At 42.1% G+C, this 25,222-nt stretch overlaps 1 protein-coding gene across 1 annotated transcript in view; it reads left to right on the top strand.

Moving 5' to 3' along the window:
• Positions 1 to 25,222, top strand: part of LOC308512209 (eukaryotic translation initiation factor 2 subunit 3-like) — a 71,934-nt gene that overhangs the window by 37,035 nt on the left and 9,677 nt on the right. Inside the window, exon 5 of the mRNA XM_081082007.1 lies at positions 17,861 to 18,026. Coding sequence (XP_080938133.1) covers positions 17,861 to 17,985 — 125 coding nt within the window. The 3' untranslated portion in view covers positions 17,986 to 18,026. The remainder of the gene's footprint in view (positions 1 to 17,860; positions 18,027 to 25,222) is intronic.

The raw sequence follows: 25,222 nt of genomic DNA, 5'->3' as shown, positions 1-25,222 counted from the left end.
TCCTTTTTCTCCACATCCTCTCCAGCACTTGTCGTTGAATTGTTGATCATAGCCATTCTGACAGGTGTGAGATGGTACCTCATTGTTCTTTTGATTTGCATCTCTCGGATGATTAGCAACTTTGAGCATGTTTTCATATGTCTCTTGGCTTTCTGAATGTCCTCTTTTGAAAGGTGTCTATTTAGGTCCTTTGCCCATTTTTTGATTGGATTGTTTATCTTCCTTTTGTTGAGTTATATGAGTTCCCTATAAATGTTGTAGGTTAAACGCTTATCAGTGATAGCATTGGCAAATGTGTTCTCCCATGGAGTGGGATTTCTTGTTGTTTTGTTGATGGTTTCTTTTGCTGTGCAGAAACTTTTTATTTTAATGTAGTCCCATTTGTTCATTTTCTCTTTAGTTTCCAATGCCCTAGGAGCTGTATCGGTGAAGAAATTGCTTCGGCATATGTCTGAGATTTTGTTGCCTTTGGATTCTTCTAGTATTTGTATGGTTTCCTGTCGTACATTTAAGTCGTTTATCCATTTTGAGTTTATTTTTGTGTATGGTGTAAGTTGGTCTAGTTTCATTTTTTTGCATGTATCTGTCCAATTTTCCCAACACCATTTATTGAAGAGACTATCTTGACTCCATTGTATGTTCTTGCCTCCTTTGTCAAATATTAATTGAGCGTATTGGTTGGGGCTGATTTCTGGGCTCTCTATTCTATTCCATTGATCTATATGTCTGTTCTTGTGCCAGTACCAAGCACTTTTGAGAACACTGGCTTTGTAATACAGCTTGATATCTGGTATTGAGATCCCACCTACTTTGTTCTTTTTCAGGATCGCTGCAGCTATTCGGGTCGTTTTTTATTCCAGATGAATTATGGAGAGTTCGTTCTAGATCTGAGAAATATGCCATTGGTATTTTAATGGGAAGTGCGTTGAATTTATAGATCGCTTTGGGCAGTATGGACATTTTAATGATATTGATTCTACCAATCCAGGAACATGGTATTTTCTTCCATCTGTTTATGTCTTCGTCTATCTCTTTTTTCAGTGTCCTGTAGTTTTCTGAGTAGAGGTCTTTCGCCTCTTTAGTTAAGTTTATTCCTAGGTAGCTTAATTTTTTTGGTACGATGGTAAATGGGATTGCTTTTTTAGTCTCTCTTTCTGCAAATTCACCATTGGTGTATAGAAATGCCATAGATTTCTTGGCGTTAATTTTGTATCCTGCTACATTGCCGAATTCTTTTATTAAGTCTAATAGTTGATTGATGGAGTCTTTAGGGTTTTTTAAGTATAATATCATGTCATCTGCAAATAAGAACAGTTTTACTTCTTTTCCAATTTGGATGCCTTTTATTTCTTCTTCTTGTCTAATTGCAATGGCTAATACTTCCAGTACTATGTCGAACAGGAGTAGTGAGAGTGGGCATCCCTGTCTTGTTCCTGTTCTTACGGCAAATGGTGTTAGTTTTTGCCCATTGAGTATGATGTTGGCTCTGGGTTTGTCATATATGGCTTTTATTATGTTGAGGTATGATCCTTCTACTCCCACTTTGCTGAGAGTTTTTATCAAAAATAGGTGTTGAATTTTGTCAAATGCTTTTTCTGCATCAATTGATATGACTGTGGTTTTTTTTCTTTCAATTTGTTTATGTGATGTATCATGTTTATTGATTTGCGAATATTGTACCATCCTTGCATCCCTGGGATAAATCCTACTTGGTCATGGTGTATGATCTTTCTGATGTACTGCTGGATCCAATTTGCTAAGATTTTGTTGAGGATTTTGGCATCTATGTTCATGAGGGATATTGGCCTGTAATTCTCTTTCATTGTGTCGTCTTTACCTGGTTTTGGTATTAGGGTGATGCTGGCTTCATAGAATGAGCTTGGAAGTGTTCCTTCCTCTGGCATTTTTTGTAGTAGTCTGAGGAGGATAGGTTTTAGTTCTTCCTTGAATGTTTGTTAAAACTACCCTGTGGGATGGCGAAAAATGGCGGAGGTATAAGCGGACGTGTCCTGTGCCTTGTCCTGGAGCAGATAAGGGTGAGCAGCTGAAATGGATAACATTCAGCCCGAATAGGTAGAGGATTTTCAGCTGAGAGATTGTCTGCAGCTAGGAAAGACTGAGAACCCCCCTGGGGAAAAAAAAGGACAGTTGGAGACTGCGGCTGAAGCCTCCTCTCCTGGTGCGCCAGCTAAGCAGTGGAGACTGCGCCATCTTGGGTGGTTGTTGCCGGCATCCAGAGACCAGCTACTAACCTGGAAACAAGGGATCTCAAGCAGTGTGACTGCGTGAACTCAGACGAGCACTGCTTCTTCTCACGGAAAGGTTGGACATCCCCTAAAGGTGCGGTTTGCAGTTCGGGTTGGAGGGAGGACCGAGCTCGCGCGCGCGGGGCGGAATCTGCGCCCCACAGAGTCCGCAGCCTTTGGGACCAGCGTGACCCGCGAGTGGGGAAGGGGCCCCACAGGGCTGCTGGCAGAAGGGAACGCGAAAAATGAGCCCATAGCTGGACTGGATGTAAAGGAGCAGCCTTGGACTTTGCCAATCTGCTGGCTGCTTGGTGCCAGGGGTGAGTGGGCGTGCGGAGACTGCGCGCGGAGACTGTGTGCAGACCTGGAAGGTGGAGGCTTGCGAATTCGCACAACTATCAGGCTCTTGTTACAGTTCCCCTTAGATCCGTGCATTTGATTATTAAACCCAGCGCATGGGATTCCCCAGTTGGGGTCATTCGCAGAGCCTGTAGGGGAAAGTTCTTTTTGGGGAGCCTGGGAAACAGCGGACAGTGGCAAGGAACCAGCTCTGGGCAGTGGTCTTTCCCGAATCAGTTCCAAATACCATAGAGGACAAAACCCTACTGATAGAGAGGACTTATAGCCTCGGAGGTCAATCCAGACACACTGCCACTCAGAGGCAGAGCCACGAACTGTCTCTTCTATGATCACAAATAAAGGCAGTCTGGTAAAAAAATACAACCTGCCTTAAAATCAGGTCTGTGGTTTACTGCACGGAGGGACAGTGTATCGCAGGGAAGTTCACCACTCCCCTGAATGCCTGGCAGGACTGAGGCGTGCCAAAAAGAAGAGTGGAAGATCTGAAGCACCTTCACTTCCGAATATTTTTATATATATATATATATTTTTAATTCTTTTTTCACCATTTCATTAAGAACCTATTTTATTTATTTATTTTTTATTTTTTTCATCACCTGATTTTACCTTTTTAATTACTACATTTTTTAACCAGTATCATTGCTATCCTTTTACCATTTTTTCAAGGGTCATTTTATTTTTTATTATTTTTTTTATTTTTCTTTATTTTATTTTGGGATTAGTGTTCTACACTCTATTTTCATCGTTCCTTTAGCATCATTTCTCTCTATCTCACATTTACCCTTAAGCCAAAACTCTCTTCCTCAATTTTCCCCTTTTGTTGTCCTGTTTCTCTTACCCTATTCCTGCTTTGGATTTTACCTATTCCTTCTTTCTACCCACTGTCTAAATTTCACCCTACTTATATATCTAATTTCCAAACCCTCGCTCTCCCCATACAAATAGCCTCTTCCCCACCTCTATTTCATTCTCTTAATTTTTTTTGTTTTTGTTGTTGTTGTTTTTTTTTTTGTTTTTTGTTTTTTTGGTCTTTTTGTGTTGTTTTTTTTTCTCTCCCTTTTCCCAATCTCATTTCAGCACTCCTTTTTGTTTTTATTTTTCTCTCTAATATTTTTCTCTTTTTTCTTCTTATCCCCTAATTCTCTTCGCTCGGGGGGGGGGGTCACCTTTATTTGGGGTTATTAATATCGTGAATGCATTTAGTTCGGTGCCTTGTACGTGTGCCTTGTTGTGTTGTATTTTGTGCCTTTGAATCAGCGCAACAGAGAGAAATCTACATAACCAAATACCTTGAGAAGAGAAATCATGGTGAAACAAAGAAACAACCCAAATATGAAAGAAAAACAGGCATCATCAGAAAAGGAAGTAAACGAAATAGAGGCAATGGAGGCAAGCAACCTGTCAGAGAAAGAATTCAGAGTATAAGGTGGATGAAAAGAATGGAAGACCAATTCAACAATATGTGTAGGAACCAAGAGGAAATGAAGAAGAACCAAGAGGAAATGAAGAGAAACCAAGAAGAAATGAAAAACGACATCACTGCCATAAAGAACTCAATAGAAAGCATCAACAGTAGACTAGAAGAAGCAGAGGACCGTATCAGCGAGCTAGAAGACAAGGTAGAAAAAAATACCCAAACAGAACAGCTTCTAGAAAAAAAAATTAAAAAGCAGGAAGAGCGCCTAAGAGAACTCTGGGACAATGCTAAACGAAACAACATCCGAATAATAGGGGTGCCAGAAGGAGAGGAAACTGAGCAAGGAACAGAAAACCTGTTTGAAAAAATAGTAACAGAAAATTTCCCTGATATAGGGAGGAAAAAACTCACACAAATCCAAGAAGCTCACAGAGCCCCAAACAAAATGAACCCGAAAAGACCGACACCAAGGCACATAATAATTAAATTGGCAAACACCAACGACAAAGCAAGAATCTTAAAAGCAGCCAGAGAGAGACAGAAAGTTACCTACAAAGGATCCCCCATCAGACTAGCGACCGATTTCTCAACAGAAACACATCAGGCAAGAAGGGAATGGAATGAAATATACAAAGTCATGCAAAGGAAGGGTCTGAATCCAAGAATACTATACCCAGCGAGGCTATCAATCAAAATTGAGGGTCAAATCAGGAGCTTCACAGACAAAAATGGTCTACGGGAGTTTATTACAACCAAACCAGCAATGCAAGAAATGCTAAAGGGTCTGCTGTAAATAGAAAAAACAGGAAACAAAGAAGGAACGCAGTGGTAAAGAACACAAATGGCGACTAACAAGTTTCTATCAATAATAACTTTAAATGTAAATGGATTAAATTCCCCAGTCAAAAGGCATAGGGTAAATGAGTGGATAAGAAAACATGACCCATATATCTGCTGTCTACAGGAAACCCACCTCAAAAAAAAAAAGACGCACACAGACTGATGGTGAAGGGATGGAAAAAGGTTTTTCAGGCCAATGGAAGTGAAAAAAAAAAGCCGGGGTAGCAATACTTACATCTGACAAATTAGATCTCAAAGTGAAGGACATAAAAAGAGATCAAGAAGGCCACTTCATAATACTAAAGGGAGCAGTCCAACAAGAAGAAATAACTCTGGTAAATATATATGCACCCAATATAGGAGCACCCAAATACGTAAGAAATCTTCTGGAGGAGATCAAGGGAGAGATTCACAGCAATACAATCATAGTAGGGGACCTTAACACCCCATTATCGCCACTGGACAAATCCTCTAAACAGAAACTCAGCAAAGAAACATCAATCCTAAATGACTCACTAGATCAGATGGAATTAATTGACATCTTCAGAACATTTCACCCCAAAGCCACAGAATAAACATTCTCCTCAGGTGCACATTTGTCACCTTCAAAGATAGACCATATATTGGGTCACAGACAAAGTCTCTTCAAATTCAAGAAAATTGAAATCATATCAAGCATCTTCTCAGACCACAAAGGCATAAAACTGGAAATCAACTACAACAAAAACAACCCAAAAAAATCAAACACTTGGAGACTAAACAGCATGCGATTAAACAATGACTGGGTTACCAGTGAGATTAAAGAAGAAATAAAAAGCATCATGCAACAAATGACATAGAAAACACAACAATCCAAACCCTATGGGACACAGCAAAAGCAGTCTTGAGAGGGAAGTTCATAGCTCTACAAGCCTACTGCAAGAAACAAGAAACAATGAGAATAAATACCTAACTCTACAACTCGAAGAATTAGAAAGAGAGCAACAAAAAAAGCCCACTGTAAGCAGAAGGAAGGAAATAACAAAGATCAGAGCGGAGATAAACGACATAGAGACCAAAAAAACAATACAAAAGATCAACAAAACCAAGAGCTGGTTCTTTGAAAGGATAAACAAGATTGATACACCTCTAGCCAGGCTCACCAAGAAACAAAGAGAGAGGACCCAAATAAACAAAATCAGAAATGAAAGAGGAGAAATAACAACAGACCCCATAGAAATACAAAGGATTGTTAGAAAATACTATGAACAACTCTACTCCAACACACTAGACAACCTGGAGGAAATGGACATATTCCTAGATAAATACAACCTTCCAAAACTTAACCAGGAAGAATCTAAAAATCTCAATAGGCCAATAACTATGGAGGAAATCGAAGCAGTAACCAAAAAGCTTCCAGCAAACAAAAGCCCGGGGCCAGATGGCTTCACAGGGGAGTTTTCCCAAACATTCAAGGAAGACCTAAAACCTATCCTCCTCACACTATGTCGAAAGATCCAAGAGGAAGGAACACTTCTCAGCTCATTCTATGAAGCCAACATCACCCTAATCCCAAAACCAGATAAAGACAATACAATGAAAGAGAATTATAGGCCAATATCCCTCATGAACATAGATGCCAAAATCCTCAACAAAATCCTAGCAAATCGGATCCAGCACTACATCAAAAAGATCATACACCATGACCAAGTAGGATTTATCCCAGGGATGCAAGGATGGTACAATATCCGCAAATCAATAAACGTGATACATCACATAAACAAATTGAGAGAAAAAAACCACATAGTCATATCAATTGATGCGGAAAAAGCATTTGACAAAATCCAACACCCTTTCTTGATAAAAACTCTCAGCAAGATAGGAATTGAGGGATCATACCTCAACATAATAAAAGCCGTATATGACAAACCCACAGCCAACATCATAATCAATGGGCAAAAACTAAAACCATTCCCCCTAAAAACAGGAACAAGACAGGGATGCCCCATCTCACCACTCCTGTTCAACATAGTACTGGAAGTACTAGCCATTGCGATCAGACACAAAGAAGAAATAAAAGGCATCCAGATTGGAAAAGAAGATTTAAAACTGTCCTTATTTGCAGATGACATGATACTGTACATACAGAACCCTAAAGACTCCATCAAAAAATTATTAGACTTAATAAATGAATTCGGCAATGTAGCAGGATACCAAATTAATGCTAAGAAATCCATGGCATTTCTTTACACCAATTGTGAACTTACAGAAAGTGAAACTACAGAAGCAATCCCATTTACCATTGCACCAAAAAAATTAAAATACCTAGGAATAAACTTAACTAAGGAGGTAAAAGACTTATAAGCTGAAAACTACAGGACACTGAAAAAAGAGATAGAGGAAGACATAAACAGATGGAAGAATATACCGTGTTCATGGATTGGTAGAATCAACATCATCAAAATGTCCATACTACCCAAAGCAATTTATAGATTCAATGCAATCCCCATCAAATTACCAATGGTATATTTCACAGATCTAGAACGAACGTTCCAAAAATTCATCTGGAATAAAAAAAGACCCCGAATAGCTGCAGCAATCCTGAGAAAGAACAAAGTAGGTGGGATCGCAATACCAGATATCAAACTGTATTACAAAGCCACTGTTCTTAAAACAGCTTGGTACTGGCACAAGAACAGACATATAGATCAATGGAATAGAATAGAGACCCCAGAAATCGACCCAAACCACTATGCCCAATTAATATTCGACAAAGGAGGCAAGAGCATACAATGGAGTCAAGACAGTCTTTTCAATAAATGGTGTTGGGAAAATTGGACAGATACATGCAAAAGGATGAAACTAGATCACCAACTCACACCATACACAAAACTAAACTCAAAATGGATAAAAGACTTAAACGTAAGACGGGAAACCATAAAAATACTAGAGGAATCCACAGGCAGCGAAATCGCAAACATATGCCGAAGAAATTTCTTCTCTGATAATGCTCCTAGGGCAATGGAAACTAAAGAGAAAATAAACAAATGGGACTACATCAAAATAAAAAGCTTTTGCACAGCAAAGGAAACCATCAACAAAACAACAAGAAGACCCACTACATGGGAGAACATATTTGCCAATGATACCACCGATAAGGGTTTAATTTCCAACATTTACAGGGATCTCATGAAACTTAACAAAAGGAAGATAAACAATCCAATAAAAAAATGGGCAACGGACCTAGATAGACACTTTTCGAAAGAGGACATACAGAAGGCCGAAAGACATATGAAAACCTGCTCAAAGTCACTAATTATACGAGAGATGCAAATCAAAACGACAATGCGGTATCATTTCACACCTGTCAGAATGGCTTTCATCAACAAATCAACAAACAACAAGTGTTGGAGAGGATGTGGAGAAAAAGGAACCCTTCTGCACTGCTGGTGGGAATGCAGACTGGTGCAGCCACTGTGGAGAACAGTATGGAGCTACCTCAGAAGACTAAAAATGGAACTCCCATTTGACCCTGTGATCCCACTCCTAGGAATATATCCCAAGAAACCAGAAACGCCAATTAGAAAGGATATATGCACCCCTATGTTCATAGCAGCACAATTCACCATAGCTAAGATTTGGAAACAGCCTAAGTGCCCATCAGCAGATGAGTGGATTAGAAAACTGTGGTACATATACACAATGGAATACTATGCTGCGGTAAAAAAAAGGAACTCTTGCCTTTTGCAACAGCATGGATGGAACTGGAGAGCATTATGCTAAGTGAAATAAGCCAGTCAGAGAAAGATAAATACCACATGATCTCACTCATTTGTGGATTATAGAGAACAACATAGACTGATGAAAAAGGACAGACCCAAAGACTGAGAAACAGCGATCAGGCTATCAATCCCCAGAAGGAAAGTAGGGGAGGGCGGGGGTAAGGGGAAGAGATCAACCGAAGGACTTGTATACATGTATATAAGCCAAACCAATGGACATGGACAACGGGGGGATGGGAGCATGAGTTTGTGTGTGGGGGGGAGGTTGGGGGTTAAAGGGGGGGATGAGGACACATTTGTAATACCTTAACTAATAATAATAATAAAAAAAAAAACAAAAAAAACTACCCTGTGAAGCCGTCTGGTTCTGGTCTTTTGTTTGCTGGAAGATTTTTGAAGACTGCTTCAATTTCTTCCATAGCTATTGGCCTATTGAGATTGTTAGATTCTTCCTGATTGAGTTTTGGAATGTTGTATTTTTCTAGGAATATGTCCATTTCCTCCAGGTTGTCTAGTTCGTTGGAGTAGAGTTGTCCATAGTATTTTTTTAACAATCATTTGTATTTCTGTGTAGTCTGTTGTTATTTCTCCTCTATCATTTCTGATTTTATTTATTTAGGTCCTTTTTCTTTGCTTCTTGGTGAGCCTGGCTAGAGGTTTGTCAATCTTTTTTACCTTTTCAAAGAACCAGCTCTTGGTTTCATTGATTTTCTGTATTGTTTTTTTGGTCTCTATGTTATTTATTTCTGCTCTAATCTTTATTATCTCCTTCCTTCAGCTCACTCTGGGGTTTTCTTGCTGCTCTCTTTCTAATTCTTTGAGCTGTAGATTTAGATGATTTACTACCATTTTTTTTTGTTTTTTGACATAGGCCTGTAGAGCTATAAACTTTCCTCTCAGGACTGCTTTCATTGTGTCCCAAAGGTTTTGGATTGTTGTATTTTCATTGTCATTAGTTTCTAGGATGTTTTTAATTTCCTCTTTGATCTCATTGGTAACCCAGTCAATATTTAATAACATGCTATTCAGCTTCCAAGTGTTTGAGTATTTTGAGTTGTTTTTCTTGTAGTTTATTTCTAATATTATGCCATCATGGTCTGAGAAGATGCTTGGTATGATTTCAATCTTCTTGAATTTGGGGAGACTTTGTTTGTGATCCAATATGTGGTCTATTTTTGAAGATGTCCCATGAACCCTTGAGAAGAACGTATATTTTGTGGCTTTTGGGTTAAGTGTTCTGAAGATGTCAATTAAGTCCATCTGATCTAGTGAGTCATTTAGGATTGCTGTTTCTTTGCTGAGTTTTTGTCCAGAGGATTTATCCAGTGATATCAGTGGTGTATTAAAGTCCCCTACTATGATTGTATTGTTGTTGATTTCTCCTTTGATATCTTCCAGGAATTTTCTTATGTATGTGGGTGCTCCTGCATTGGGTGCATATATGTTTATCAGGGTTGTATCCTCTTGTTGTATTGATCCCTTTAGTATTATGAAGTGGCCTTCCCTATCTCTTGTTATGGCCTTCACTTTGAGGTCTATTTTGTCTGATATAAGTATTGCTACCCCAGCCTTTTTTTCATTTCCATTTGCCTGAAAGATATTTTTCCATGCTTTCACGTTCAGTCTGTGTGAGTCCCTTCTAATGAGGTGGGTCTCTTGTAGACAGCAAATATAGGGGTCATGATTTTTTATCCGTTCAGCCACTCGGTGTCTTTTGATTGGACCGTTTAGTCCATTTACGTTTAAAGTTGTTATTGAAAGGTACTTGTTTGTAGCCATTTCTATTTTTTTTGTGGCTATTTTCTTTCTGGGCTTTTTAGTTCTTCTTTTTACACCAGTCCCTTTAGCATTTCTTGCATTGCTGGCTTGGTGGTGATAAACTCCCTTATTATTTTCTTTTTTGTCTCTGAAACTTTTTATTTTCCCTTCATTTCGGAATTGTAGCTTTGCTGGATAGAGTATTCTTGGATTCAGTCCTTTGCTTTGCATCACTTTGTAAATTTCTGTCCATTCTTTTCTGGCCTGATGTGTTTCTGTTGAGAAATCATTTGATAATATGATGGGGGATCCTTTGTAGGTAAATCTCTTGCAGCCTTTAAGATTCTCTCTTTGTCTTGTACATTTGCCATCGTTATTATGATGTTTCTTGGTGTGGGTCTTTTGGGGTTCATCTTGCCTGGGACTCTCTGTACTTGTGTAACTTTTTTCTTCCCCATATCTGGCAAGTTTTCTGACATTATTTCTTCAAATAGATTTTCTAATCCTAGCTGCTCTTCTTGTCCTTCTTGTAGCCCTATTATGCGTATGTTACTTCGTTTCATGTTGTCCCGCAGCTCCCTTAGGCTCTCCTCCTGATTTTTAATTTTTTTCTCCAGTTGTTGTTCAGATTAAGCTTGTTTCTCTGCCTTATCTTCTCACTAATTTGGTCCTCTGCTTCTTCTAGTCTGCTGCTGAAACTTTCCATGGTGTTTTTGATTGTAGCTATATCACTTTTCATTTCTTCCTGATTCTTGCATAGGTTGTTGATTTTCTCATCCATCTGGTGAATGAATTGTACAACCATTATTCTGAATTCTTTTTCTGTCATGTTGCATGCTTCAACTTCATTAATGTCCTTTCTTGGTGACTCCTCATTGTCTTTCCTCTGGGTGTTGTTTCGTCTCTTCATTCTGATTATCTCCTGATGGTTCAAACGTCGAGTTAGGTTGGCCTGGGCCGTGTGCAGCGGGAGCCTCCCACCACCCTAGTGTCACTGAAGAGCTCTGACACTAAGATGTGTGGTTGTTGTGGGTTGGTGGGAACCAGGCTCGCTCAGAGTCAGTGTTGTCAGTGCTCAATGTGGCGTCGTATGTGCCCTTAGAATCAGGGATCCTGCCTGCACTGTGCTGAAACAGAGACCCCCCTGAAGCGTGTTGAAAACTAGACCCCCCTAGCGTGCGCCAGGAGTCAGAGTTCCCCAGAATCCAGTATCAGAGTCTCTGTTGCTTCGCACGACCTTGCCTTGAGAATCAGGGTCCCTGTGTGCCCTTGCACCAGGAATTGGAGTCACTGGCTCTTAGTATGAATGCACAGGGAATCAGGATCTCAGGCGCAGGTGATAAGAAGCACAGTCAAGTCACTGGTGCTTGGTGCTGCCTCTTGCCCAGAGAATCGGGGTCCCTGGGCCTGTGCTATGTGGGACAAATTCCCCATGTTCGCTTGATTTCTCCCAGCCCAGGGCTCCGAAGCCAGCAGTGCGCGCAGTCTCGGTACCTGGGGTTTGTGCGTTTGCTCCCAGCCCAGGGCTCCTGGAGCAGGCAGTGCGGCCAGGACCAGATCCCGGTGTTTGCTTGATTGCTCCCAGCCCAGGGCTCTGAAGCCTGCAGTGCGAGCAGGACCATATCCCCAAGTGCGTTTGCTCCCAGCCCAGGGCTCCGAAGCTGGCAGTGCACGTAGGACCAGTTCCTGGTGTTCGTGCAATTGCTCCCAGCCCAGGACTCCTGAACCCAGCCCTTCACGGGCTCAGTTCCAAGGTGCTCGCCCACTTCCAGGCTAAAGTTCCTGGAGCGCTGAGGCCCCGACAAGGTGTGGGTCTATCAGTTAGTTACTCTGGCGCTGCCCTCTGGCTTGTGGGAAGCGGGGATGGGCTCTGTTATTCACGGATCTGCCAAGGGGATTTCTGAACTTTTGGTGTCCTCAGGTCTGTAGCTGTGGTCACAGGTTTCTGTCCCCAGTGGCTGCAGGGTCCTGGTATGCGTCTGAGATCAGAGTGGGTGGTGCTGAGACCAGGATCCCAGTATCAAGCAGCTCTATTTCCCACGATGGTGTGGTCGCCGTGCCTGTGCTGGCCGCCCAGGAGTGTCCGCGCAGGGAGCGGGACTCCGCTGCCTAAGACTGCCCGGTTTAGCAGCCCCTTAGAAGACCTGCAGAATCTAACTGTCCCTAGCTTGTACACACACACACCACACACGTCTACACACTCCTCTATCACTTCCTTGCTCTCTCACTCTCTCCCTCCCTACCTTCCTGCTGGTCGCCATTTTCTCCGAGGGTTTTTACTCTTACCATTTTACTGACATCGATTTGCTCTTATATTTTCCATTCTATCAATAATAAAATTTTCCTGTATAGAAGTTTTTTTTAATCTAATTTCTTTAATCCTCACTTGAGGATATACTTATTGACTTGAGAAAGGAAAGGAGTGAGTAAATGAAAGAAATATTAGTGTGAGAGAGCTACATCAATCAGTTGCCTCCTGTGCATGTCCTGACTGGAGATCCAACTCACAACGTAGGTCTGTGCCCTGACTGAAAATCAAACCTGTTGGTGTATGGGATGACACTCCAAGTAGCTGAGCTCCCTCAGCACAGTTCTTTGAGTGAAGAAATTTAGGAATCCTTTTCATGTAACTTTTTATTGCATCACTGTACATTATTCAATATATATGCATATATATATATGTATATATATATATACACACACACACATGCACACACATATGTATATATATACATATACACTAGAGGCCCGGTGCACAAAAACTTGTGCACTCGGGGGTAGGGGGCCCCTCAGCCCGGCCTGTGCCCTCTCGGAGTCTGGAACCCCTTGGGGGTGACCACCTGCTGGCTTAGGCCTGCTCCCCGTGGTATTGGGCCTAAGATGGTAATCACACATACCTCTGGTAGCCCGGCAGCCCTCGGGGGATGTCCACTTGCCAGCGGGGAGGAGACGTAAGCTGCAGTCAAACATCCTTAGCGCTGCTGAGTAGGTGGGAGAGGCTCCCACCACCACCGTTGTACTGGCAGCCATCAGCCTCGCTTGTGGCTGAGCAGAGCTCCCCTCTGTGAGAGTGCCCTGACAAACAGAAGGCAGCTCCTGCAGTGAGCGTCTGCCCCCTGGTGGTCAGTGTGTGTCATAGTGACCAGTCATTCCCAGTCTTTCTGCTATTAGGGTCAGTTGGCATATTACCCTTTTACTATATAGGATAGAGGGCTGGTGCACGGGTGGGGGCCGGCTGATTTGCCTGAAGGGTGTCCTGGATTAGGGTAGGGGTCCCGCTTGGGTGCCTGGCAAGCCTGGATGATGGGATGATGGCTGTTTGCAGCTGATCACACCCCCTTCAGGGTGGGGGTCCTCACTGGAGTGCCTGGCCAGTCTGGGTGCGGGCCTCAGGGCCATTTTCAGGCTGGAGGGCGACTAAAGCTCCCAGCCTCTCCTTTTTATCTTTTCTTTTTAATTCTGGGATTTATTTACCTTCTATAGCTGTCACTGGGGCTGAAAGCCTCCTCTAGCTCTGAGGCGTGGCTGGCTGAAAGCAGGTATCTGGTTTTTTTAGCTAATATAATTGAAACATTGTTGCCATCACTGCCACTCTGAGCTCTGATGCCGAAGCTGGCTAAGTGCAGGTATCTGGAGCTTGTTTAGCTTCTATAATTGCAATAGAGTGTAGCTTAGAGCAGGCGGAGGCAGGCGGCGAACCTTGCTTCCTCCATCACTGGAGCAAGAAAGCCGCCTGTTCGCTTCAGCTGTGTGGCTGCCGGCCACCATCTTTGTTGGCAGTTAATTTGCATATCCTGTTGATTAGCCAATGGGAAGTGTAGTGGAGGTATGGTTAATTACCATGTTTGTCTATTATTAGATAGGACTAGAGGCCTGGTGCACAAAAATTTGTGCACTCGGTGGGGGGAGGGGGTGTCCCTCAGCCCGGCCTGTGCCCTCTCGCAGTCTGGGACCCCTTGGGGGATGACCACCTGCTGGCTGAGACCTGCTCCCCGGGGGATTGGTCCTAAGATGTCAATAAGACATCCCTCTGGCAGCCTGGCAGCCCTCGAGGGATGTCCACTTGCCAGCGGGGAGCAGACCTAAGCTGCAGTCAGACATCCTTAGCGCTGCTGAGGAGGCAGGAGAGGCTCCCACCACCGTTGTACTGGCAGCCATCAGCCTGGCTTGTGGCTGAGCAGAGCTCCCCCATGTGGGAGTACACTGACCAACAGAGGGCAGCTCCTGCATTGAGCGTCTGCCCCCTGGTGGTCAGTGTGTGTCATAGTGACCAGTATTTCCCAGTCTTTCTGCTGTTAGGGTCAGTTTGCATATTAGCCTTTTACTATATAGGATAGAGGCCTGGTGCACGGGTGGGGGCCTGCTGGTTTGCCCTGAAGAGTGTCCCGGATCACGTGGGGGTCCTGCTTGGGTGCCTGGCCAGCCTGGATGAGGGGCTGATGGCTGTTTTCAGGCTGCCTGCACCCCCTTCAGGGTGGGAGTCCCCACTGGTGTGCCTGGGCAGCATGGATGAGGGGCTGATGGCTGTTTTCAGGGTGCCTGGACAGCCTGGATGAGGGGCTGAGTGCTGTTTTCAGGCGGGCCAAGCCTAAAACTGAAGCTCCCAGTCTCTCCTTTTGTCTTTCTGTTTTTTTATTCTGGCATTTATTTACCTTCTGTAATTGAAACTTTGTGGCTCCAGCTCTGAGGCCAGCTGGCTGAAAGCAGGTATCTGGGGTTTGTTTAGCTTCTATAATTGCAACATTGTTGCTTAGAGTGCAGCTCAGAGCCTGGTGGCGGCAGGCGGGGATCCTTGTCTTCCTCCATCACTGGAGCAAGCACGCCTCCTGTTTGCTTCAGCTGCCTGGCTGCCGGCTGCCATCTTGGTTGGCAGTTAATTTGCATATCGCCCTGATTCGCCAATGGGAAGCGTAGCGGAGGTATGGTTTATTACCATGTTTGCTTATTATTAGATAGGGTATGCCAAGTGACCAGAACGACTGGTTGCTATGATGTGCACTGCAGCTGGCCAACTGGCCCGTTGGGGTAGGGGCAGCCAGCCAATCTCCTGCGGCCCATCCCCTGACCAGCCCTGATTGGGGCTGGGCCGGCCGGATCCCACCCATGCATGAATTCATGGACTGGGCCTCTAATCATCTTTATATAATAAAGAGCTAATATGCAAATGGTTGTCATCCTCATGCTGTAATGCCGTAAAGTCTCAGACACTCAACACTGGGGAGAGAGGAATGGGGACCAGCCAGGTACAAATGAGCTTGCGAGAGGGGAATTGAGACCAGCCAGGCTGTGGCCCAGGAGAGGGACAATCTGCCTGTCCCACAGTCTCTAGTGCCAGTGGCTGCGCCTGCAGCCCAGGACACAGACAAGCCACCCACCCCACAATCCCAGACCTCAGTGGCTGGGGCTGCAACCTGAGAGAGGGACAAGTTGCCCACCCCATGTTCTAGCATGCCATTGGCTAGGGCTGTGGCCCAGGAGAGGTACAAGCTGCCCACCCCGTGGTCCGGCACACCTGTGGCTGTGTCCTGGGAGATGCTGCCTGCCATGGTTCCCTGTGGCTGCAGTCAGCCCGGGTTCTGGGTGCCTGTGGCCAGCCAGAGGGCGGGAAGCCTGGATTCTGGGTGCCTGTAAACAGCAGAGGGGGTAATCCTGGGTCCCAGGTGCGGGGCAAGGCAGAGGTGGTTAGGGGCAATCAGGCCAGCAGGGGAGCAGTTAGGGGTCATCAGGCCAGTAGGGGAGCAGTTAAGGGCTATCAGGCAGGCAGGCGATCAGTTAGGAGCCAGTGGTGTTGGATTGTGAGGCAATCGGACATCCCCTGAGGGGTCCAAGATTGGAGAGGGTGCAGGCCGGGCTGAGGGACCTCTCCCCCAGCCCCCACGTGCACAAATTTTGTGCACCGGGCCTCTAGTATCCTATATACTAAAAGGGTAATGTGCAAGTAGACCGAAAGTCAGACAACCAAAGAGTAATATGCTAATGATATGCTGTGGCTGTTTAATCACTCGCTGTGACGTGCACTGACCCCCAAGGGGCAGACAGTTGACCAGTCGCTATGATGTGCACTGACCACCAGGGGACAGATGCTCGGACTGGTAGGTTAGCTTGCTGCTGGGGTCCTGCAGTTTGGGACTGAGCGAGATAGGCCAGGCATGCCCTGAAGCCCTCCCGCGGTCCCTCCTTGGCTCGATTGTGCACTGGTGTGGGTCCCTCAGCCTGGGCTGCGCCCTCTTGCAATCCAGATCCCCTCGGGATGTCAGAGAGTTAGTTTCAGCCCATCTCACAGGCCACTCCCCTTCAGAGGGCTCCAGATGCAGGGTTCAGGGCTGGTGAGTGTTGCTGCAGCAGCGAGAACCTCTCCTGATTGGGCGCAAGCCTATGGCAGGCATAGCGAGGCTGGGATGAGCGGGAGCGGTAGGTAGGAGCTGCAGGTGGCATTGGACTGGGCTTTGGCCCAGTCCTTGCAGGCCACCCAGAGGGACCCCACCTGTGCACAAATTTGTGTACCGGGCTTCTAGTAATAATATAATGATAAACGTGTGTTATGATAGCTGTTACTAATTCTACACAAACAGGAATCCCAGTTTGGGTGAGGTAAAGAAGTAAAACTTTATTTAATTTTACTGCTCAGTTGTGCTGCATGGCTGCTGTTAGCTTCCCATGGGCAAGGCCCTTCTCTATCTAGACAACTCTGCTTTGTTCTGCTCTCTTGTGCTCTGACGACACACCATTCTTCCCTTTGGGTAAACACAATCTTCAGTCTTTCATGGATAGGAAAAAAAGCATTCCCTGAGCCAAAGAGGAGCTGACTTAGAGAGATTGCTCCCTGGTCACTCATTTGTATGTTCTCATTGGTCAGTGAAAATTATAATTGGGATACAGCTGTACAGCTACAAATGGATGGAGTTGGCCTTTATAAGGACCACAGTGCAGGAAGGCAGTTTAGTTTGGAGGCAAGCAGCTTCTCCTTGAAGTGAGGTTTTTCATGAGAGGCCCTTCTTTAGAATGGCTGCGAGACTTTATTTTATTTTTTAAATTTTTATAAGGGTTTATTTGAGCCAAACTAATGACATGCCAGGGAGCAAGATCTCAAATGCTGTCCTAGGCTTTATTTTTTAAATTGTGCCTAGTTAGCCACTAGGAGTCCTTGGTAGGTATCTTGTTTAGTCAATACCTGTGTACTGCCAACATTAACAATAAGTGAAATTCATTTTTAGTTAGGTAGGCATATCATTTGCCCTTATAATTTAATCAAGAGAATCTTTTCATTCTTTAATTTCCAACAACACTTGTTTCCAGTGTTATTTTTGAGAGAAAGCAGGGATTTATTTGTATGGGAATAATTTGTGACTTTGATTATGTTACTGTTATATGGTATAAGCAAAATGTAACTGCATTACATAGATACATACTATACTGGTCTATCTTTATAAACATTTTAAGAAATAAAATATGGAAATATATATTTTATTTATAATCAGGAGTTGGAACAAAATTTGATCCCACTTTGTGCCATGCTGTCAGAATGGTGGGGCAGGTGGTTGGAGCTGTTGGAGCCTTACCAGAGATCTTCACAGAATTGGAAATTTCTTATTTTCTACTTTGACAGCTTCTCGGTGTATGCACAGAAGGAGACAAGCAGCAAAGGTAACTGCTTTTTCTAATTCAAAAAACAGACAAAGCATTGCATTTCAACCAGTTTTGTTTTATTCTTTTACAATTAACATTACAAAAAAGGACAAGGTGAATAATTTGAAATTTTCTATATGGCAAACCTAATTTGAAATTTTCTATATGGCAACCTAAATTTATTGGGGTACCATAAATTTTGAATGTACAGCCTTATCATATAAAACGTCTATACTATATAGTGTAGTCTTGAGAGCTTGTTTGGAGGTTCTAGCAGGGGAGCGCAGCTACTCGTATACCCTTGACCGAAGACCGGTCCTCTCCTTGTGGGGGAAGGTCGTCCTCTTCCATTGAGTGCGCAGCTTCGGGAGGGACACACATGGATCGGTGAGGGAGGAGGGGGACACCCGCCTAGCCAGCCAGATCAGCCGAATCAACCCTGGCGATCAATGGGGTGACAGATGTCGCAGCCAGATCGCCCTCACATCCTATATAGTGTACTCTTAACCCAACGTGTAATCTCCTCCAGTCACCACATATTTGACACCCTCTCCCTTTCTCCTCCCTCTCTCCCCTACACTCTGCTCTTCTGGTAACCACCGTTTTCTCTTCTGTATCTATGAGTTTGTTTATTTGTTCCTTTGTTCATTCATTTATTGCTTTTTGTTTTATATCCCACATGTCAGTGAAATCAGTTTTTGTCTTTTTTCATCTCACATTTCATTTAGCATAATGCTCTTAAGTACTATCCATGTTGTTGCAAATGGCAATATTTCATCTTTCCTTACGGCTGAGTAGTACTTCATTGTATATATGTACCACATCTTTACCCAGTCATCTATTGAAGGGCACTTAGGTTGTCCATCTTATCAAAGGTATTACTTGCAAATACATTTTTCCATTTGGTTGGTTGCTGTTTTGGTTGATGCATACACATTTATTTTTTCCTTTTAATCCCTTGCCTTGGGGGTCTAATTTATAAAGTTCTCTCTAAGACCAACATCTGTAAGTTTAGTACCTGTGTTTTCTATGTAATTTATTGTTTCAGGTTGTATGTTTAGGTTTTTGATCCGATCCATTTGGAGTTAATTTTTCTACATTGGGACAAACCGTAGTCTAGTTTCACCCTTATGCATGTAGTTTTCCAATTTTTCAAGCACCATTTATTGAAAAGGCTTTCTTTTCTACATTGTGTGTTTTGGCTCCTTTGTCAAAAATTCTTTCCCATATACATTTGGGTTTGTTTCTGGGCCCAAAATTCTGTTCCATTTATCTGTGTGTCTATTTTTCTGCTAATACCTTGCTTTGAATATTGTCACTTTGGAATAACATTTGACGTCAGAGTTTGGTACCTCTGTCTTCATTCTTTTTTTTTTTCTTTTTTTTTTTCAGGATTGCTTTGGTTATTCAGGGACTTTTGTGATTTCTTTTACAAATTTGAGAATTTTTGTGTGAAAAATGAATTAAAAATGTAGGTTATATTACAAACACTAATTGTAGCATACATATGAATTTTAGTAAAGACAAGATTTTGTTGACAAAGTTACAAGGAAATAAGCACTTATTCTATTGACAAATATAAATTTATGACATTTTTATATATCGCTTTGGTGATATATAAAAATTTTTGAATGTGCAAACACCATTCTAGCAGTTTTACTTAGAGAAGTTGTTTTTTTAAAAAACAAAACAAAACCAGCAATAAGAAAATGCTATCTAAGAAAGGGTTTGAGCCCTGGCTGGTTTGGCTTGGTGGATAGAGTGTTGTTCTGCAGACTAAAGGGTCCCTGGTTCGATTCCCGTCAAGAGCGTATGCCCGGGTTTCGGGCTGGATCCCCAGTGGGGGGCGTGCAGGAGACAATGGATTGGTGATTCTCTGTCATCATTATGTTTCTATCTCTCTCTCTCTCTCTCTCTCTCTCTCTCTCTCTCTCTCTCCCTTCCCTTCTGAAATCAATTAAAAAAAATTTTTTTTTAAAGAAAATATTTGATACCATATACGTATTCCGTGTTAAAAGATCTGAAGTTATAATAACCTTGGGGAAAAAAAGAACTGTCAAAAGAGCAATGTAGGATTTTATATTAACTTTAACAAGGGGCTTTTTTTCTTTTAATCCTCACTGGAGAGTATGTTTAGAGAGAGAAAGGGAGAGGAAGAGAAACATTAGTGTGAGAAATAAATATCAATGGGTTGCCCGACTTATGCACCCCTACTGGGGATCAAACCCACAACCTGCATATGTACTCTAATGAGGATTCGAACCTACAATCCTTCAGTGCATGGGATGAGACTCCAGCCAACTGAGCCACAACAGCCAGTGGGTTTTTATAGTAATAAAAAGTCTCCTTTACACCATCAAATTATATTCTCCAGTTTTTCTTTAGGTTTTACTATTGACTGATGTGGTGCATAAAATTTTATTTCTCTTGCCTGGCCAGTGTGCCTCATGAATCAAGAGGTCAATGGTTCGATTCCCAGTTGGGCCGCATGCCCAGGTAACAGGATACCCGTGGTGGGGGATGTGCAGAATGCAGCCAATCAATGTTTATCCCTTATTGATGTTTCTCTCTATCCCCTCCCTTCTTCTCTAAAAATCCACAAAAACATATAAAAACTTTACTTTTCTTTCATGTGTGCAACCTTAGATTGGATATATATATTCTTCACATTTTGTTAGTATATGTCATAAAGTCCTTTTCATGTTAGGAAGAAATTATAGTCAGGAAAAAGCAATGGGAAAGCCCTGGCTGGTGTAGTGCAGTGCTTAGGCAGGGGTGGGCAAACTTTTTGACTCAAGGGCCACAATGGGTTCTTAAACTGGACCGGAGGGCTGGAACAAAAGCATGGATGGAGTGTTTGTGTGAACTAATATAAATTCAAAGTAAACATCATTACATAAAAGGGTACGGTCTTTTTTTTTTTTTTTTAGTTTTATTCATTTCAAATGGGCCGGATCCGGCCCTCAGGCTGTAGTTTGCCCACAGCTGGCCTAGAGTGTTGACTGGCACATCGAAAGGTGGTTGGTTTGATTCCCAGGTAAGGGCATGTACCTGGATTGCAGGTTGGGGTGCTGCCAGAGGCAACAAATTTCACATCCATGTTCTCTCTCTCTCCCCCACTCTACACTCTATAAAAATCAATGGTGGGGGAAATACCCTTGAGTGAGGATTAACAACAACAAAAAAATAGGAAACAAGTTGTATTGCATATGAGATTATAAAACTTTTATCAGTCATTTCTGTTGGCGTTTCTTTAAGAAACATTTCTTTTTCTTAGTCTGACTTTTACTAAAAACACTGATGTGTATTTTGGCATTGAATTCTAAGTGTAAACAATAACAATAGCAGTGTAACAGTTAATAAAATAGTAGCTGTAACACTATTTTATAGAGGTTAGAATGTTTAAGTACCTTGTTTATGTCACATGAATGTAATTAGATCTGTAGAACCCACTTAATTATTGAATTATTGTCTTACTGTACTTTTGAGGAAATTTGGTAAACACTTCCTTCAAAATCTTGTTTTGTTGATTATTCTATACTTAGTAGCTTATTTTAGAGAAAGATCTTGAGTATATCATTGATTAATCTATGCTATACTTAGTAGCTTATTTTACAACTAGAGGCCCGGTGCATGAAATTCGTGCACTGGTGTGTGTGTGTGTGTGTGTGTGTGTGTGTGTGTGTGTGTGTGTGTGTGGTCTTCAGCAAGGCCTAATCCAGCAGTCAGATATCCCCCGAGGGGTTTTGGACTGCAAGAGAGCTCAGGCTGGGCTGAGGGACTCCCTACCTCCCCTGTGCATGAATTTCATGCATCAGACCTCTAGTTATATAGATAAGACCTTGAGTATGTTCATTAAAATTTAAATAAACCATTTGTTTTGATACCTGCATGATAGTTATACTTCAAATTCTATTACAATGTATTTTGTGCAGAATTTTATTTTTTTATAGTTTACTTATTTTCAGTAGTATTTGTTAAATTTTTCACTTTACATTGGAAGGCATTATCTCAATTTTGGGTTTACAGATTTCTAACTTATTTTGCTAGGTGCAAAAGCTGTCTAAGAATGAAGTGCTTATGGTGAACATAGGATCCCTGTTGACAGGAGGCAGAGTTAGTGCAGTCAAAGGCTGATTTGGGCAAAATTGTTCTCACTAATCCTGTGTGCACAGAAATAGGAGAAAAAAATTGCCCTGATCTGAAGAGTTTAGAAACACTGGCGGTAAGTTTGTCAGCTTTGCCACTGTTTAATCAAGGTAAAGAGCATATGTTTTTGTATTATATTAGGTGTTGATGGTGTATGTGCATGTGTGCACTTATACACACATTTTTCCTTGAATTTATTAGTTTCATAGTTTAACTCTGTTTTATCCTGTCTACTTAAATAAAAACCCTGGGTGTAACATCACATCCAGAAGCTCGACCAACTGGAAGGCAGCCAGTCCTGCAGGGGTCATCTTGGAAATGGCTGCGCCCTCCCCAGCTGTTTCCCGGAGGGCGAAGTTTCAGGCAGGAACCCGTCCTCGGGGCGAAGTGTGGAAGTATTGAGTCCAGCCTTCAAACCAGACCCTGACAGTAGGGAGGGGGCAGCCCCATTCCTCACAGAATCTGCTGTTGGATAGCTTGCTGTCAGTGGCCTGCTAGCTAGGAACCCCATTCACCTGCACCCCGGACCCTGACAGGAGGGAGGAGGGAGCCCCATTCCTCGTGGAATCAACAGGAGGCCAGCTTGCTGTCAGGGGCCTGCAAGCTAGGAATCCTATTCACCTGCATATCTGTATAAAGTTTTAATACATTATATTAGAGGTCGTGGTGGTACTGTTTTACCCACAGCATCTACAGGAATTGCTGCAAATTTACTTCTCAGTGGAAGCACCTTTCATTTCCAATATAAATTACCGATTCCATTAAATGAAACTTTAATTTCTAGACAATAAAAAGAGTGAAGTTGCTAAAATTATTAAAAAGGCCCAACTTCTCATTATTATGATTATTATTTTAAATACATTTTATTGATTTTTTACAGAGAGGAAGGGAGAGGGATAGAGAGCTAGAAACATCAATGATAGAGAAACATCGATCAGCCACCTCTTGCACACCCCCTACTGGGGATGTGCCCGCAACCAAGATACATTCCCCTGACTGGAATCGAACCTGAGACCCTTCAGTCCACAGGCCGGCCCTCTATCCACTGAGGCAAACCAGTTAGGGCTCAACTTTTCATTATTGATGAATGCACCATGGCATCCAGTCATGCTATAAATTCCATAGACAGATTACTAAGAGAAATTATGAGTCTGAATGTTGTATTTGGTGGAAAGTTCTTCTTTGAGGGGATTTTCAGCAATGTCTCAGTATTGAACCGCATGCTATGGGATCGGCCATAGTACAAATGAGTTTAAAGTACTGCAATGTTTGGGGATGTTTCAGAAAGTTGCCTCTTAGAACAAATATGAGATCAGAGGATTCTGTTTATAGTGGATGATTAGTAAAACTTGGAGATGGCAAACTTGATAGCAGTTTTCATTTAGGAATGGATATTATTGAAATCCCCTGTGAAATGATTTGTAATGGATCTATTATTGAAGCTACCTTTGGAAATACTCTATCTAGAGATATTATTAAAATATATATCTAAACATGCAACTCTTTGTCCAAAATATGAGCATGTTTAAAAATTAAATGAAAAAATTTTGGACATACTAGATGGGGATTTTCACAGATATTTGAGTGATGATTCCATTGATTCCACAGATGATGCTGAAAAGGAAAATTCCAATCGAATTTCTTAATAGTATTACTCCTTTGGGAATGCTGTGTCATAAATTAAAATTGAAAGTGGGTGCAATCATCATGCTGTTGAGAAATCTCAATAGTAAATGGGGTCTTTGTAATGGTACCAGATTTATTATCAAAAGATTACGACCTAACATTATCGAAGCTGAAGTATTAACAGGATCTGCAGAGAGAGAGGTTTGTTCTGATTCCAAGAATTAATTTGTCCTCATCTCACACTGGCCTCCCATTTAAATTTATTTGACGATGGTTTCCCGTGATGCCAGCATTTTTGATGACTACTAGTAAATCACAAGGACAAACTCTAGACAGAGTAGGCATATTCCTACCTGAACCTGTTTTTGCACATGGTCAGTTATATCTTGCTTTCTCTCAAGTTTGAAGAGCATGTGACATTACAGTTAAAGTTCTAAGTACTTCATCACAAGGAAAATTAGTCAAGCACTCTGAAAGTGTTTTCACTCTTAATGTGGTGTACAGGGAGATATTAGAATAAGTTTAATCACTTTATCAGTCATTGTTTGCATCACTGTTGTTTTTATATCACTGTTGTTTTTGTTGTCTTCATATCATGTTTTTGTTGTTTTTATATCATGTCTCTGTTGTTGTTATATCCTTTTGTTACTGTTCATTTATTAATAAATTTGTGTATGATTTTCATATATATTTTACTAATTTCCTTTCATCTCTCACACTTCTATTTTAGAGAAAGGGCAAATAGCAATATTAAAATATCTCTGCTAATTAATTCCCTTTTCATGTGCAGGAATTTCATGCACCTGGCTACTAGTATAATAAAAGGCTAATTTGAAAATTGTCCCCTTGACCGGGAGTTCAGCCAAACAGGAGTTCAACTGCCCATGGCATCCTCCCCTCAGCCAGCCCAGCCTGATAGGCCCTGATCAGGGTGGGCTGACCGGACCCCACCCATGCAGGAATTCATGCACTGGGCCTCTAGTTTATTTTTTTATTTAAAGTTTTACATATGTCTTCTTTTTCCCTAATTGACCCCCTCCCCATCCCTTCCTAACCCAGGCAAGACCCCACTGCCCCAATGTCTGTGTCCCTTGGTTATGCTAATATGCATGCATATAAGTCCTTTGGTTGCTCCCTAACCCCTTCTCCCCTACCATTTGTCTCTAGACCTGGCCTCTAGTTTTTGGATAACTGAAATCTGTATTTACAACTTTGATTAAACTACAGTTTACTTTTCTTTACCCATTACAATTGTCCTTCCTTTAATCTGATAAAGTTATTTAGAATCAATATTTTAATTTTCTTTTACTTGCTGTTTATTCATTAATATGAATATATAAGCACATGATTTGGAATTATTTCCTAACCGACTAAGTAGGTAATAGTCTTTTCACTTAATCTTCATATTACTCTTTATTGTTTTTCCTTGATTCAATCCC

The sequence above is a fragment of the Myotis nattereri genome (assembly GCF_964212035.1).
Source record: "Myotis nattereri genome assembly, chromosome: Y".
Lineage (NCBI taxonomy): Eukaryota > Metazoa > Chordata > Mammalia > Chiroptera > Vespertilionidae > Myotis > Myotis nattereri.
This window is presented reverse-complemented; position numbering and strand designations above follow the sequence as displayed.